Raw genomic sequence first — 17,213 nt, 5'->3', positions numbered from 1 at the left:
CAGATGTTTTTGCATTTGTGTAAACCATCTTTTGTAATGAATTCTTCAGATCTGAGATCTCTGGATCTCTTACCTCGTTGCACTGATGTTAATGCTAAGGTTTCCCGTGACGCTGTTCTGCATCACATCTAGTAAAAAGGTGATGTTCATCTGGAAGAAAGAAAAGAGAGGATTATATACCAACAAGACATGGTGACAAACATACTCATTCATCTTCCACTCCTAAAGATGTTTACCTTTGAGAAAGGGGCGATGTATAAATTCCCAACATTGCAGTCTAGTCCGACGGCTACTTTATTCTCCTCTGCGATTTCACAGCTGATGTATTTATCTTCCTGATATGATATCACAAATATTAAAGCACATCAAAGGCAAGAGGCAATTAAAGGGCATCAGAAACACAAAGAACTAAAAGTTCACTGTCAGATATCTAAGACAGAACTGAACAAAATGAAGAATTACTGTGACAAAATGCAATTACCTCTAGCACTCTGATGAAATGCAAGTTGCTGGGAAATCTCAGGTAAAGTTTGGGCAGAAAAGCATCATCTCCAGTGTTGAGCAGTGTGGTGTTTAACATGATGCTTTTTCCATTACCCAGAGCAAAATATGGCATGTTCTTGTAGGACCTGTTGGGAAAACAATTATTTAAAAAAATAAATGAATCAGTTTTTATTTTTATTTATTTATTTTTTTTAATAAATTAAGCACTTTAATCCATTTTAATCCATTCATTAGTCTATATAATTCAGTGCAGATGAACTCAAGAGTGAAGAAATGATTCAGAAAACGTATTTTATTTTATTTTACTTTATTTTATTGATTAAACATTACTTCAAACACAGAGTTTTTTGGCTATAAACCCAGCTGAAAATCTTGGCAAAAAATTCGAATGAATAAATAAATATATAAATAAATAATAATTTAGCAATCTGAATGGAAAAGCAGGCAAAATATCTTTTTTATAGCTTTTTAATATTTAAAAAAAAATATCACACAATATTTTAAATTATTATATATATATATATATATATATATATATATATATATATATATATATATATATTCAGATTAATAATAATAATAATTTATCAATCTGCATAGAAAATACATCAAAATATATTTTTATAGCTTTCAATATTTGAAAAATATTATACAATATTTTAAAAACTGCCAAACGAAGGAAAAACAACGTCAGTTAGAAAAAAAAATATATTTACAGAATTTTAGCAATTAAAAAAAAAAATAGCAAAAACATTACATTACAATAGCAACAATATATTTATAATAATTTCATTTTACCCAGTGCAATATTCGTTTACAAGCCTTAACTGTATGTCTCTAAGATCAGTATAAACAATTTCCTAAAGTATACATGGTTACAAAAAATGTAATTGTTAATCAAATTAAATAAAATGTATGACAACTAAATACTAAGCCTAATTAATTAAAGAATTAATTTTACAATACTTAGCATAAGTTTCTAAATGTAATATATTGTGGTAACTCCTGCGAAAGCAGAAAAAAAAAAAAAAAAAATCAGTATCACTACAGCTGTAATCAGTTCCTTGCAATCAATTTCTCTGTATTTTATCTCATTTTAAATTTTTATTTTGAAATAAAAATGTACTCAGAATATTTGTTCTGATCAATCGATTAACCAAACTGTCACTTGTGATAATTGTTTTGGTTTTTTAAACAGTAAAAAATGCTTTTAATAGTTTATGTTGAGTTAAGAATATTTGCAAGACTCATTATTGTAGAATTTAATTGGAAAAGGTGCCAGTGTTTTTCCTGCATGTGTTTGTGTGGCGTGTGCAGTGAGGGCTCAAGCCTGATGTTTCTCATCTAAAGGCACCAGGTGCATCTGGGAGAGTGACAAGACTCACCCCCTCACTCTCTCTCTCTCTCTCTCTCTCTCTCACACACTTACACACGAGCCTTATGAATAATCAAATCATGTATTATCACCAATGGGTGAGGGGGGTCCATAAATTAGTTTGCATACGGCTGCAAACATGATCCAAAATGCTAATGTGCACACTCACGCTTTTGCCTCGACTGGGCGAGTCCAAGAAATGTGATGCATAAAATGCATCGATATAAAGCTTTGGCAACTGTGCATGCTGGTTTAATGGGTGTATTCATGAGAAGAGCAGATAATCTCTAAAGCCCTCCTGTTTGTCACGAACAGCACCAGCACAACTAGAATATTTACAGAGGTCTGGATTTGCTCACCATGCACTTGAAAAGAAAAACAAGTCAAGAAAACTACTACAAGTATTAAAGCTTATGTTGTTGTATAACAGTATACATGTACAACATTTGGGTAAATATCCTCAGCATATTTTATCCCAAAATCTAGGGCCTATGAAAACACGAACGGAATCGTGGAATCCTGTTATTAAAATGGAATTTACTGTATAATGCGGAATGTCACGAAATTTACCAAATTTTGGATGAATAAATCAAAAGTATGTCAGTACACTTAAATCAAAACATAATATGGACTATTGTTTGTAAATATTTAGCCAGCAAAAAAACTAATTAAACTTAACCTGCATGTTCTGCATGTCTCTGTGTGAATGAATGGCGCAGTTGTGCAGTATTTGTTTTTCAGTCTCTGCTGCCTCAATATATGAGTACATGAACACAAACATAATTTCTAGAACTGCTCTGAGAGTCACTTCATGAGCATTTAAATTTAGTTTCTTTTGAGAAAAACTATCGTCATATCATATATAAACAGAAACTTAAAGGTCTCCACAGCAACATGTCAAAATAAGTTTGGTTTAACTTGGTTTAACAAGAAACTGTGAAAGAAATATATTTTTATATAAATATATGAATGTAATGATAGTGCTACTACTAATAAAATTGTTATTAAAACATCCTTTTTTTTTTTTTTTTAAAGGAATATTTAGCCGAAAAATGATTTACCAAAATCTATTCACCAGAAAAATGCAAATACACAGCTCAGTATTCCTGAACAAAATAAAAATAAATAAAATATATTTTTTAATTTAATTAAATCAATTAATTAGAGATGTTTTTGATTATTAAATTTAATTAAACCACTAAAATGGAATCTAGAAAATTAACAGAAAACAGACTTTGGTAAAAAATAAAACTGAGTTTGAATGAAAAATTTTTTTTTAGATTTTATGGAGCCTAAAATTTAATTTTTGAAAAACTTTTACTAAATTGCAGGGTTTTTATTTCAATTAATTAGACATGCTTTTTGAATAATATTTTTAAAATTAACCATTAAAGCAGAGTCTAGAAACATTAAAAAACAGAATCCAAAAAAAATAAAACATAAAAAATGGCATTTGGAAAAAAATAAAACTGAATCTGGGAAACAAATAAAACAGATTTCATAGGGCCCTACTTCAGGAAAATGTTTATTTACACTGATATTAGAGACATACAATTATTTTAAGGCTTGTAAACAAATATTGCACAGGGTATAATTAAATGAATATAAACATAATTAAATGCTACTGCTAAAATTCAGATAATATATATTTTTCCTAAATGACATTGTTCTTCGGCAGTTTTTGGCATTTGGTAGTTTTTTAAATATTGTCTAATTTTTTTCAAAATTTGAATTTTTCAAATATTGAAAAGCTATAAAAAGGTATTTTGGCTGCTTTTCCATGCAGATTGATATTATTATTTATTTATTTATTTATTTTTATTTGCCAAGATTTCCAGCTATGTTTGGAACTATAAAATAAAATAAAATGAAAATTCTATTTATCTTAGAGAAATTAAGCCAATTTTAGGACTGTTAAGATGTTTTGTGACATTATAAAATTACATTTTTTATGGCAATTAAACATCTTTCTCTAAACTTTTCATTATCATAATGCAAAACAACTTTGTTAGTTTTACTGAAATACAGTAATGAAAACCAGCATAAATTAAATGTAGCACAACAACTACTTCCAAAATTTATATGTACAATAGCCATTTTTATATCATTTAAATATTAAATAACAACCTAGAATTTTATAGTAATCCGAATGAGATTTGCATTACAGAAAGGATTTGTGCGAGAAAGGTGCATTTTCCAGGAAAATAACATGACTGTTGAAGTGTAAGCAGTCTTAATCCTAGCCTTTCTTTAGCATTTTCTTTTTGCATTTTTTTTTGTGGTGTAACATGAAACATGAACCATTTTTCTGCAATTTCCAAGAGATTCACCCAGTTAGCAAAGGTTATGTGTTGATGACTTACTGTGGTAAAACTAGATGAGCAGAAACGTGCAGGTTGGTTGAACAGTTTTGCAAGGCACAATATCTGGCAAAAACGGTCTACAGAAAAAGAAATATTTCACATCAAGACAAATAAAGTGGCCAAATAAATAAAACAAAGATGGAGAAATTGCAAAAAACTGACCTGGTTTTTTACAACATTGGCCTGTTCGTCCTTCTGCTGTAGAATGGGTTTGAGAGAAGGCAAGGCCCCAGAGTCTCTGTGTAGCACACTGTGCTGTCCAAGTTCATATTTCACCTCAAAATGAATGGGTGTGAAGATATCCCGAATGTCTTTCTGCACACATGAGAAATAAAACATTTTAACAAGATGTTCTGAAGAAAATGACTGATGCTTGACTTGCCTTTCCAGAAATGCTAAGACTCCACACTTGTGACCTGTGGTGTAAGTGATAAAGTTTGACTACACTTTTTTCCCCTCCCATCTTAATTTTCCTAACCTCAGTGCAGATAATTAATGCAGGTAAGGTTTGCTCTGTCAGCTGTGATGTCCGTCTCTAATTGGGGGCTCAGTGGTTGGGAGCTGTCCTGTGGGGTCTCTCGAGCCTGTATTTAGCTGCAGGGGAGATGTGTGACCGGGGTTTTGGACGGCTTTTCCATGGCTAGTGTAAATGAGCTGGACTCCAGCCACAACAACAACCTCAGAGAGACACTAATTTCTGCAGCAAAGGCTAAACTCAAAGTCAACGCTGTGAACTTGTATCCTTTGCACAGGATGCGGTCGCTGTGCGCTCAAATATGCGCACACGCGTCTAGTGTTTTACTGGCGTATCTGATCTCATGGGTACAACCCAGACAGACAACATTTTAAGGAACCTGCAAATAATTTTATGACCAAACTGTTGTGGTTCAACAGGGTGGTAAAACAGCTTTTACATATGCTTGAGAAAGTCTGGGTGTTTTCTTCACACCTTCATTGCACTAAACAAGAACTGAAAATACGGCCATGTTCAGAATTCTGGCCTGGTACATTTGCAACACTCAATGACACACTATCAGAACAACAGCACTTTAACATACCTTTGATTTTGGATGGAGGGGTGTTAAATGCAAGTTTTTTTATTATAAGCACAGAAAATAATATTAAAGGAATATTTTACCTAAAAATTAAAATTCTGTATTTAATTACTCACTCTCATGTCGTTCTAAACCCGTAAGACCTTTGTTCATCTTCGGAACACAAATTAAGATATTTTTGATGAAATCCGAGAGCTTTCTCACCCTGCATAGTCAGTAACTCAACTGACAGGTTCAAGGCCCAGAAAAGTAGTAGGGACATTGTTAAAATAGTCCATGTAACATCAGTTCTTAAATTTTATGAAGCTACAAGAATACTTTTAACAAAATATTTTGTCTTCTAGGAAAACAGACCAAAATGTGATGATTTCATATTGTATCGCAGTTTCCACCCAAAAAATATTAAGCAGCACAATTGTTTTCAACATTGATTATGATGAGAATAAAGATTTCTTGAGTAAATCAGCATATGCAAATGATTTCTGAAAGATCATGACTGAAGATTGGAGTAATGATGCTGAAAATTCAGCTTTGTCATCACAGGAATAAATTACATTTTGAAATACAGTTGAGCTCAAAAGTTTACACCCCCCTTTCAGAATCTGCAAAATGTGTTACCAAAATAAGAGGGATCATACAAAATGCATGTTATTGTTTATTTAGTACTGACCTGAATAAGATATTTCACATAAAAGATGTTTACATAAAGTCCACAAGACAAAATAATAGTTGAATTTATAAAAATGACTCTGTTCAAAAGTTTACATACGCTTGATTCTTAATACTGTGTTGTTACCTGAATGATCCACAGCTGTTTTTCTTTTTTTTTTGTTGTTGTCCTAAACAGTTAAACTTTCTGTTGTTCTTAAGAAAAACCCTTCAGGTCCCACAAATTCTGACTATGATTTTGAGATCCATCTTTTCACACTGAGGACAACTGAGGGACTCATATGCAACTATTACAGAAGGTTCAAACACTCACGGATGCTTCAGAAGGAAACACAATGCATTAAGAGCCGGGGAGTGAAAACTTTTGGAATTTAAAGATGAGGGTAAATTTAACTTATTTTGTCTTTTGGGAAACATGTAACTATCTTCTGTAGCTTCTGAAAGGCAGTAATAAATGAAAAAAATATGATATTTAGGAAAAATAAGAAAAACGCACACATACTTCATTCTGTTAAAAAGTTTTCACCCCTGGCTGTTAATGCATCATTTTTCCTTCTGAAGCGTCAGTGAGCGTTTGACCCTTCTGTAATAGTTGCATATGAATTTCTCAGTGTGAAAAGATGGATCTCAAAATCATAGCCATTGTTGGAAAGGGTTCAAATCAGTGGCGGCTACTGGTCTGTGCCTTATGGTCATCATAAATTGTCTATTTATTTATTCACAAGAATGTCTTATTGTCAATGCAAAACAATCGTAAAAAAAAAAAAAAAGCTTTAGTTTTATTATGCAAAATATGATGTATTTTTTCTTTTAGTCAGATGCTACTATATAGTATAAATATTTTGCAATTTAAATAAGGTTATTATGGAGATTTATTTATTTATTTATTTATAAAGTATTTTAATAGAAATATAAGGTTTCATTATGTTATGTTAAAATTTTTCAAGATTACTATATATATATTAATTTATAGTCATCCTCCATGTTAATATTTAATGTAGTAATCTATATATATATTGATTACTACATTAAATATTAACATGAATGAATGAATGAACGATCTAAAAAAAATTATTAAACTCTGTAAAAGTGAAACAAGGAATGTGGTGTATAATTGTGTGAAATGTATGATGAAAATCAAGCAATTTCGCCAAGCAAATATAAAGAAATAGGTTGCAGCAGTTTTTATTTCGACTGAACTTGAGAAATCCGCGATGGGACTGAGCGCGAATAGCTTCAGCGATTCCTTATAGTACAAAATCGCTGTCAGTCAAAAGGAGATGCAATCTTTCGACAGACCCTCCAATCATCACGCAGAAGCTCGGAGTCCAGGCCAGCCCACTCCTCATTTGCTCCTCATTCACCCCCAGAGACGCTGAGCGTCCGTGGGCGGGACATAATCGCAGCGTTTATCCAATGACCGTCTAGTTTCAAAGCACTGAAAAAAAACCTTCAAAGCAGCCGCATTGAAGTCAATGGACGCTAGGCTTCAACGGGGAAATGCACTGTGACGCTACGGGAATGTATGAGAAGAAAATCAAGTCAGCCGACCTGCTATATCTAACTGATTCTGAACGAACTCGTCTTTGAGATGAACGTTTTCTAACGCATTTTTAGTCAATAAAATGTTAATACAATAGTACATAATTTGATTAATTTTGTGACATTATAGGGGAAGCTGAGTTTCCCTTGCAGTCTTAAAGAAATCGCCACTGGTTCAAATACATAAAAATGCTGTAAAAGCAAAGAATTTGTGGGACCTGAAGGATTTTTCTGAAGAACAGCAGGCAGTTCAACTGTTCAGGACAAACAAGGGACTCATGAACAACTATCACTACACAAAAAAAAAAAAAAAAAAAACAACAGCTGTGGACCATTCAGGTAACAACACAATATTAAGAATCAAGGGGATGTAAACTTTTGAACAGGGTCATTTTTATAAATTCAGTTATTATTTTCTCTTGTGGTCTATATGTAAACGTCTTTTGTGTGAAATATCTTATTCGGGTTAGTACTAAATAAACACTAAAATGCATTTTGTATGATCCCTCTTATTTTGGTAAAATAATTAACATTTTGCAGATTCTGAAACTTTTGACCTCTACTGTATATTAAAATAGAAAACAATTTGAAATTTGAATAATTTGAATATTTGAAATTGTAATAATATCTCACAATATTGAGTTTTGCTGTATTTTTTATCAAATAAATGCAGCCTTGGTGAGCATAACAGACTTAGCATAAGAGACCCCCAATTTTTAAATGGTGATGTATCAACATTTCAGTCCAATCAAATTCTCTTTACAATGACATCTCTCTCACCAATATCACCTGCATATTAGCAAGTAGCAACTGACATAAACAAAACTATTGGCTATTTTAAAAATAAAAGAACACACCATTCGATACACCCACATCAAACTTCCTGTTTTAATAGTAAATATTACAAAATATAACACGCTCCTCCGTCACCTTTCTAAAAACACAGCACATGGTGTCCGCCACATCTGCTTCGCGTTCCATTCGTTACTCTTATTGCTCATTAATTAAGCTCTAAAAATACCTCAAATATAGCAGCCTCCTTGTTTGGGTTTGCCTCTGACAGATAATCACACTTGTTTATGGGCATCGTCTCCATCAGCGGCCATTAATAACAGCGCAGCCATACACAGGCCTCCATTAATTACTGTGTAAAACATGAGCTGGATCAGATGGCCCTGATTACAGGAAGAGACAGAGGGAGAGGCGTCCAGAGGGGCCCACCAAACACCTGGAACATTCACTCATACTCACAGAGCTATCTATCCGCACTTTATCAACTGTCTAGGTCTCTTTCTGTAGTGTCCTCCCCCGCGCCATCCTGCCTGGCTCTTCCTCTTGTTCGCCAGCAGCGACAACCTGCTATCAACTCCAACAAACTATCTGTAAGAGGCTCTTTATCATCCCGGCCTCCTGCGTGGAGTCACGCTGTAAACCTAGAGAGAGTCACACCACCTGGGCCTCTCAGAGAGGCTGATTAACTCAAGCATGAAGAGCAGAGTGACGTGGGCGAATCACAGCTGTGAAGTCCACAGGTTTGAGTCAGCACTTTCAGATAGAGTGTCTAAGTCAGTGATGCACAATGTGAGGCGATTAAAGAAAGTATCAAATCACATCTGGCTTTTCAGATGAGTTTCAACCATACACTGAAATGCTAAGAGGTTTTGGTGATTTTTTGTACTGTACTTGGACTCTACGTGACCAAAATGTTTCTCACCATTGAACAGTGACTTTATGGTACAAACAAACTGTAAGAATGATACTTTCTGAGATACTTTTTCAAATAAGTAATGCAAGTTACTTTACCAATTTATTCACTGACACCTCTCCTGTATTGTGTTGAGAGAAATCAGGAGTGAGGTTACGCATTACAAGTAACACGATTTACGCAATCAGATTACTTTTTCAAGTAACTAATAAAGTAATGCAGTACTTTTAAATTTACAATGAAATATCTGAGTTACTTTTTCAAGTAAGTAATGCAAGTCACTTTGCTTTCCAAATGATTCACTGACACCTGTCCTGACCCATGTTGAGAGAAACTGGGAGTGAGGTTATGCATTACAGGTAACACGAGTTACGTAATCAGATTACTTTTTCAAGTAACTAATAATGCAGTACTTTTAAATTTACAATGAAACACGTGAGTTACTTTTTCAAATAAGCAATACAAGTTACTTTGTTTTGCAATTTATTCACTGACACCTCTTATGTCCCGTGTTGAGAGAAACTGGGAGTGAGGTTACGCATTACAAATAACGTAAGCTACGCAATCGGATGACTTTTTCAAGTAACTATTAAAGAAATGCAGTACTTTTACATTTACAGTGAAACATTTGAGTTACTTTTTCAAATAAGCAATACAGATTACTTTGTTTTCCGATTTATTCACTGACACCTCTCCTGTCCCGTTAAATTTACAGTGAAATCTTGTGTCTCGTGTTGAGAGAAATTGGGAGAAAAGTGCAGAGGCCAAGGCACTTCCTTTAGCCTGGCGCTAATTAATTTCACTTTTGGAGTGAAAAGGACCCTTACAGTTGCCAAAAATACAACTTTTGGGTGTTTTTGTTATTAAAAAACAAATAAGCAAACCCAGCCCAGGTGACGAAAAGTAACGTAAAAGTACTGTAATGCACTGCTTTCCATAAAAAGTAACTGGTTACTTTTTTTATGGGATTACTTTCCCCAACACTGTATGCAAGTGTTGTTATTGTTAAATGAAATGTATAAATCATCTTCGTTGATTAATAAAATATAAATATTAAGGCCTTTTTCCCCTGACACTTTTGAAACTAATCAAAAGATTCCTATGGGGTTATTCACAAAAAAAAAAGAAAGAAAGAAAGAAAGAAAAAACACGGTTTCTTTATCCTTTGTTGATCAGTAGTTTCACACTGTGTGAAAGTACTGTTTGTCGATGACTCACCTTGCTTTTTCACATCACGCTCAGTGTAAAACAACCATGAAAAAAATCCCCAACTACCTCAAAAAAGTTAAATATACAAGTTAAACACACAGTATCACTGCCGTTCTGCTTTTTCCATAAAATGTACAGTATTTTTAGGAGTAAAGCAATAATGCGACAGTGTTAAAAGTAACATCTCACAATACAGGTAATGAACATAAACAGTCTCGCACCTTCATGAAGGCCTGGTGTGTGGCACAGGTGATCCGGTCATGCTTGGCCTTCACTCTGCCCGATGTAACATTGGATGTGCCATTTCCACTGAAATAAAATCGAGAAGGGAAGCCATCTTTGTGGTGAACATCTGCTGTTATGTTGTACTTCAGCTCTGCATAGGAAGAAGTATAGCGTTCAGAGACAAAGTTACAGTTAGGGAAAGACAACCTGTTAAATCTTCAGAAAAACAGAATCTCATTCTTATCATATGGTGAAACACTAGGGGTTTATGATGGAACAGCATAGTATATATTCTTTAATGCATAAAATGTAAAGAAATCAAAATATAACAGTTTGCTCAGATTCTACATACAAAAATGATCCATTAAATTGATTAAAACATTTGAGGTCATACAAATTTAGCAGACAAAAAAGCTATGCAAATTCAACAAACATTGGATATATATTAAATAACATCTGTTTTGGCTAATCAAGTGAATTAAATACTTTGCAAATGAAAAGTACTTTATCTCATTTGATTATTTTCTCTTTAATAAAGGCTAATCAAAATGTTATTCATTACAAATAAATGATAAAGTGGCATCAGGGCACAAACAGTACAACTAACAATGGAAAATGGAAAATGTCTGACTCTGAATTCTGATTGGATGATAACAGTCAAAGCCGTTATGATGTTCCAGTGTGATTGTAAACGACTAACGTTAAACTAAACAGATCTACTCTTGTTTCAAACATCCCGCTCTTTATTATCTCACTTTTAAATAACACACACAGCAGTCCTGTACACTGAAAGATATACAGTACAGATATATCAATCTACTGTGGTATAAACGCTAGAGCAAAATCTCTGGGTGGCACACTTCTGCCTTCACTACTGCATATCAGTTTCAAGATTATTTGTTTTTGTCATCAAGCACGGCTCTGTTGTTTACTACATGGTCAGAGTGTGTCGATCTATCAGTGAAGGCAGGCCTTGACACACACCCTGAGCCCTCTAACCGCCACAACAAAAGAGGGGATGTGGGGCAGCGATAACGAGCTGGGAAAAAATGTCTGAAACATAGCGAACTGCCACTGCCTTCAGCATGTGCTGATAAGACGAGCCAACACACAGCCTCTGGTAAACAAAAAGCTCGAGCCCCAAACGTTCAACCTTGAACGCTGTGTACTCAACACGAACAGCACGTGTGAGGAGCTCAGAATATCAGAGGTCACTTCACACTGCATCTAAAAAAAGTCAGATAGCACTGCAGGAAGTTGCAAAATAGTCTTGTTTAACTGTAGGGTTTTCTTGCACAAATACTGCGAATTTGGAGGGAATTTTAAGTCAAAAATAGGGCTCGATAAATAATCGAAAAGCAAACTGTACGGACATTTATGACCATTGTGCTCACGTCTTTTGCAGCATTTTGCATGTTAGTGGCGTGTTTAAGGGCCTGTTTACACTAGTGTCTACTCTTTTTAAAACGGCAACGGCAAGTCAGTAGATCAGAAATGCTCTTTGTCCACACTGCACAACCAGAGATTGTCTTACTATAGGGAGATGAGAGGGTCTTTATAACTTATTATTGGAGAAAGCATATTGGCTAACTTGGATCACGTATCCCTTCATAACCATTCACATTACAGCCTTGACGTCACTGAATTTCAGTCAGAGTTGTACGACACTCAATCACCTTTTACGGATACCATGGAAATGAATGAAAAGTGCCGTAAGCTGAATCCCACCTGTCGCAAAAAGTCAGTGACTTCTCTTATAAAACAGCATTTTTTTCGTGGTGAACTCTAAAAATAGTACTGTTTAGTGTAAAACATATTGAAGATTAGCAGATAGGCTGTCGATTCATTAAACAATAAGCCGTTTCCTCTAAAAAGCTGTTTGTTCAGCGTAGTAAAGCCTCTCCTCTAATGACATCCATTAAAAAAAAATGGCCTCTGGTCTCCTTTCCCACATACTGCCAGACCAGAAGCGTTAACTTTAGCCATTACGCTTTTTCGGCTAATGGTTGCAGGTATGTCACATGACCATTCATGCAGGTACAACCATAGATATGTCTAGGTAGATGCCCTATTATTTAGATGGCAGACACGTCTACGTGCTTGGAGCAGTCGAATGGGGCATCTACCTATACCTATCTATGGATACAACAAGCTTGATGTTATTGTTTACACGGTCATCAAGGATATGCACGGCAAATGTGGGCAGCCATCATTTTCATGTGGGCGAATGTGGGCACCCATCAAGTCTCCTTTTTGGTCTGTTTACACTGGAATGCAACCCCAGAATTTTCAAACTAAAATGGAGTCTGCAGTAAAGGACGAAAACGCTGGAGTAGCATAAATGTAGCAAAAGATATGCGTTTTAAAACTAAAACGCACTAGTGCAAACGCAGCCTAAGATGCTGTGTCAAGCATTAACAGAATTTAAACTTTTACATGCATTGTAGCTCATCAATGTCAGTTACAAAACAGTGGACCAATCAGACAACCACACGGGCGGGGACAGCGTTGCACACTTTTGTTTACAGTAGCAGTTTGGCATGGCAACTTTTGTATTTAACGGCAACATGGTGGAGTAGTCGTTCTGCACTGCGTTTTTTTTTTTTTTTTAAACCATTCCTGTGCGCTGCATCTCGTGTTTTAGACACAAAGACATTTTCTGTGTGAATGGACCAAGCAGCAACCCCCCGGTCCCCCTCTTGAAGCCAATACGGAAGTGACTAAAACTGCAATTAAGAGCTTAAGAGCTTCATAAATGCTCTTCAGAAACCTACGGGTGACGTCACAGACACTACGTCCTTATTTTTTACAGTCTATGGAATGGACAGTCCTAACACAAGATTATATCCAGTGGGTATTACGGTCTTACCTATGTTTCCTGGGATTTGTTTCCCTCCGACTCTAAAGCACACCTTAACATTGACACATACGGCAGGAAGACCGTTTTCAGAGCACTGGGCTATGGACCGGTTCAAGCTCTCAGGCAACATCATGACCGCATCCACCTTCACCACTGGACGTGTCCTGAAACAATCAGAGTTATTGGATTAGTCGTCAGGTCAAAAAATTAACAGGGGAGGCCAGGGCTATCCAGAGAATTCGTCATACATATTGTGATTAATTATGGGTATATTTTTTTCATTGCATTTAAGAACTTTATCTTTTCAATTTAAGACGTTTTTGACAAAATTTAGTTGACCAATTTAGTAAACCTAATAAGGGTTCCTACACATTTTCCATTTCAAAATTCCATACTTTTTCCAGATTTCAAATTTCCAAACCTCTCAGTAAATTTTCAGACCAAATTTAACATAAATAGTTCACAGAGCATTATTTTCAACTTTATATTTGGTATATAGTACAGTCATTTGTACATATTTTTATTTTCTCAGGATTTTTTCATTGATTTTCTCGAAGTGACAACATACAGAGCCCCTAAAATAAAAAATAATTAGGAAAAAAAATCTTTTTACATGTGCAGGGGATTTTTTTTTGCATGCATTAAAATTTCTAGTTTTAAATAACCTGTTTCCTTTGTGCATCACTGCCATCTTACTATGAATAAAATAAGTGCACGGATGCACATAAATGAACAGAGATCTACTTGCTCAAAATCTGCCTTTTCCAGGAGGTAGTACCTCTAATGTCAAGGCCTAACGTCCAATGTGTATAACACATCCTGTGTGGGGGCGTAGAGACTATGACATGAAACCACATCGCAAAATGGGCTGACGGGTCAATAGGTGACTCAGTGTGCATTTTCCCTGTATGATAAGTTTAACTGTTTCTTGTGCACACAAATAAAAGTCTGTATATATTTTTTTTATTTTTGCAAAGGTTCTTGACAACTTATGACACATAACAACACAGTGAAATTGTTTGAAATTACTTTTTTGTGCTACTTTTAAGTTATTTTAAAGCATTCTATGTAATGGACTTTAAATGTGCTCTATAGTCTTATTGGAAAATATAATAAAATTAGCTTAAACTTTAGGAGTGGAAGATGTGTAGAATTTTATCAACGATGGGCATTCAAATTCAGTTATGCAGGAACAAATTCCTACAGCCAATACCAAATCTTAAAGTCAATACCAAATCTTATATATAGCACCACATACATAGTTACCAAAGCAAATGTGTGTGAAAAAAATCCATCTGCTGTTTTTACCTGAACACCACAGCTGAGTCTGACAGGAAAGCTCCCACTGCAACATCTGGATAAGAACAAAGTTCCCATAAAACAATATATCCATTGCACTGATATTCTTTAAAATATTAAACATTTCTATAAACAAGGTCTAAGTCACTGAACACATTTGTCATACAACACTTAACCCAGGCAGTGGGGTATAGTTATAAATAAATGGGGTTATTTTGCATTTTGTGTTAAAATTGCATGACTTTTGGCACCTAAATCGCATAATGAGCTAGGATGGTAGCTCAAGTCAAGCACTTGTATTTTGGGATACATTATTCCACACACTCTGCTGCACACTACACATTTGAGAAAAAGCAGTAAGTAATCATGGAATTTCGTTCATACAGGAAATCAGCATACTGTTCATAGTATACATGCTGCTACTTTCTTTCAAAACAGTATGAAGTACTTCTTCCTTCTTGTACTGTGCCTTTTTTTTTTTTTTTTTTTTTTTTTTTGCTTTTGCTTTCAAAAAGTTTACTATTTTAAGAGAGGAAATTGAGTCTGAGAACAAGAACGTTCTGACACATCAGAAAAATGCTTGCATCAGCTTGATTTTGTGTTACTTATCTACCATTTTTTAATGCAGAAGTTAACCTATGGGTGAGACTTTTGGTTCATTATCATTACTTCATTACTATAGAATAGCAACGTGCAGTAAACAGTAAAACTTGCATTACAAACCAGTGTGCTCATAATTAAGATAATACAGTAAAATAATATAAGACACATCAATTTGCAATATCAAGCAACAAAACGACCTGTTTTATACAACTAAAAATAGCTGGACGTGGATGAGAACGGAAGCCAGACCTGTAAAATTTACAGGTGGCTGCGCCCACTCTTACGGAAAGAATGCATATTGCATATACATTCTGATGCATATTCTGGAAGCACATCACAGCTGACACCCATCAGCAAAAGCTGATCTGAAAACATATCACACTATGTCATTTCCCCTAAAGAGGTGTTATGAAATGGCCATGTGAACACACTAGCTAAATACGATCACTGCTCTTCATTTGTGCATACAGAGCAAATAAGCAAATCCACTTCCAAAAAGTCAGGGAGTGACGACCACATTTACATTAAATACGAGTGGTGTGAAAAATACTGAGCAATATTTTAAAGCAGTAACACCACTTCCTTTTAGACACTTATAACGTGTCTGAGGTCTAATTCACTGTCAAAAATTGCTAACACCAAACAACGCTACCCTTGAAAACACTGGGGAGGGGACAGTAAGATTTTTTTAATGTTTTAATGTTAAAGAAGTCTCACCAAGGCTGCATTTATTTGATCAAAAATACAGTTGTAATATTCTAAAATATTATTACAATTTAAAATAACTGTTTTCTAATTGAATATATTTTAAAATGTTATTTATTCCTGTGTACAAAACTGAATTTTTAGTATGCATTACTCCAGTCTCTAGTGTCACAGAATTCTTCAAAAATCAGTCTAAAATGCCTAATGTTCAAAAAAGTTAAATTCATATTTTTGTGGAAAAAATAAATGCTCAAAAGAACAGCATTTATTTTAAATAAATCTTTCGTAACATTATAAATGCCTTTAAAATGCATTAAAAAATTAAATTAAATTAAAATAAAAAAAAAAATAAAATAAAAAAAGCACACTTTCTGAATATTAATTATTATTAATTTAAAATATGAATTTCCTTAAAACAGTCATACTGATCCCAAACTTTTAAAGGTAATGTAGGTTGAACATGCTTCCTGTTCACAGAGGAAACATACCCTATTCATGTTTTTATGCCAAAAGCATTACCTGGGTAATTGTTGCTATCAATATCAACTCCTCCAGACACTGATTGGCCAAACATCCCGAAGCTGCTGTCCAACAAAGAGCCCGTTATTCTCTGCATTGAACAAAGCACAAAGACAGCATTCAGAAGATATTTAGATTCAGAATTTGACATATTAAATGCCAATGGAGTTGTACTGTACTCCAAGAGACATGCAAATGATCTTATTTATGGATGTTTTTACATCTATTTCAAGAGGTCACATGTAAACTGATTTGGCAATCCATAAAACTAGTAAAGATGTCCTAGAAAAGGATATGACGGGAAAGACTTGTCAAATGAGCAATGCAAATATTGCTTTTGGCTAATTTAGATGCCCTTGTTAGAATACTTGATTTTGATTGGTCAGCCACAGTTTATTCGCAATAATGACCAGATTGTTGCATATTACACTTTGCTTTTTTACTTTGCAGACACTTTTATCCAAACTGCCTTACATTGAAGGTACATATATGATTAGTTTGTGCTACACCAGAATCAAACCCATGACCTTTAACATTTCTAGCACCATGCTCTACAATTACTAGCACCATGCTCTACAAT

The 17,213-nt window shown here is 34.4% G+C and overlaps 1 protein-coding gene across 1 annotated transcript in view; it reads right to left on the bottom strand.

The window, feature by feature from the left end:
• Positions 1-17,213, bottom strand: part of itga4 (integrin alpha 4) — a 38,707-nt gene that overhangs the window by 6,407 nt on the left and 15,087 nt on the right. Inside the window, exons 12-20 of the mRNA XM_051118296.1 lie at positions 16,634-16,724; positions 14,816-14,861; positions 13,517-13,671; positions 10,644-10,798; positions 4,405-4,557; positions 4,243-4,319; positions 482-629; positions 237-335; positions 74-150 (exon numbers count right to left, since the gene is read on the bottom strand). Coding sequence (XP_050974253.1) covers positions 74-150; positions 237-335; positions 482-629; positions 4,243-4,319; positions 4,405-4,557; positions 10,644-10,798; positions 13,517-13,671; positions 14,816-14,861; positions 16,634-16,724 — 1,001 coding nt within the window. The remainder of the gene's footprint in view (positions 1-73; positions 151-236; positions 336-481; positions 630-4,242; positions 4,320-4,404; positions 4,558-10,643; positions 10,799-13,516; positions 13,672-14,815; positions 14,862-16,633; positions 16,725-17,213) is intronic.

The sequence above is a fragment of the Labeo rohita genome, chromosome 9 (genome assembly GCF_022985175.1).
Source record: "Labeo rohita strain BAU-BD-2019 chromosome 9, IGBB_LRoh.1.0, whole genome shotgun sequence".
Lineage (NCBI taxonomy): Eukaryota > Metazoa > Chordata > Actinopteri > Cypriniformes > Cyprinidae > Labeo > Labeo rohita.
Note: the sequence above shows the minus strand (reverse complement) of the source record. Positions and strands in the feature narration are given on the sequence as shown.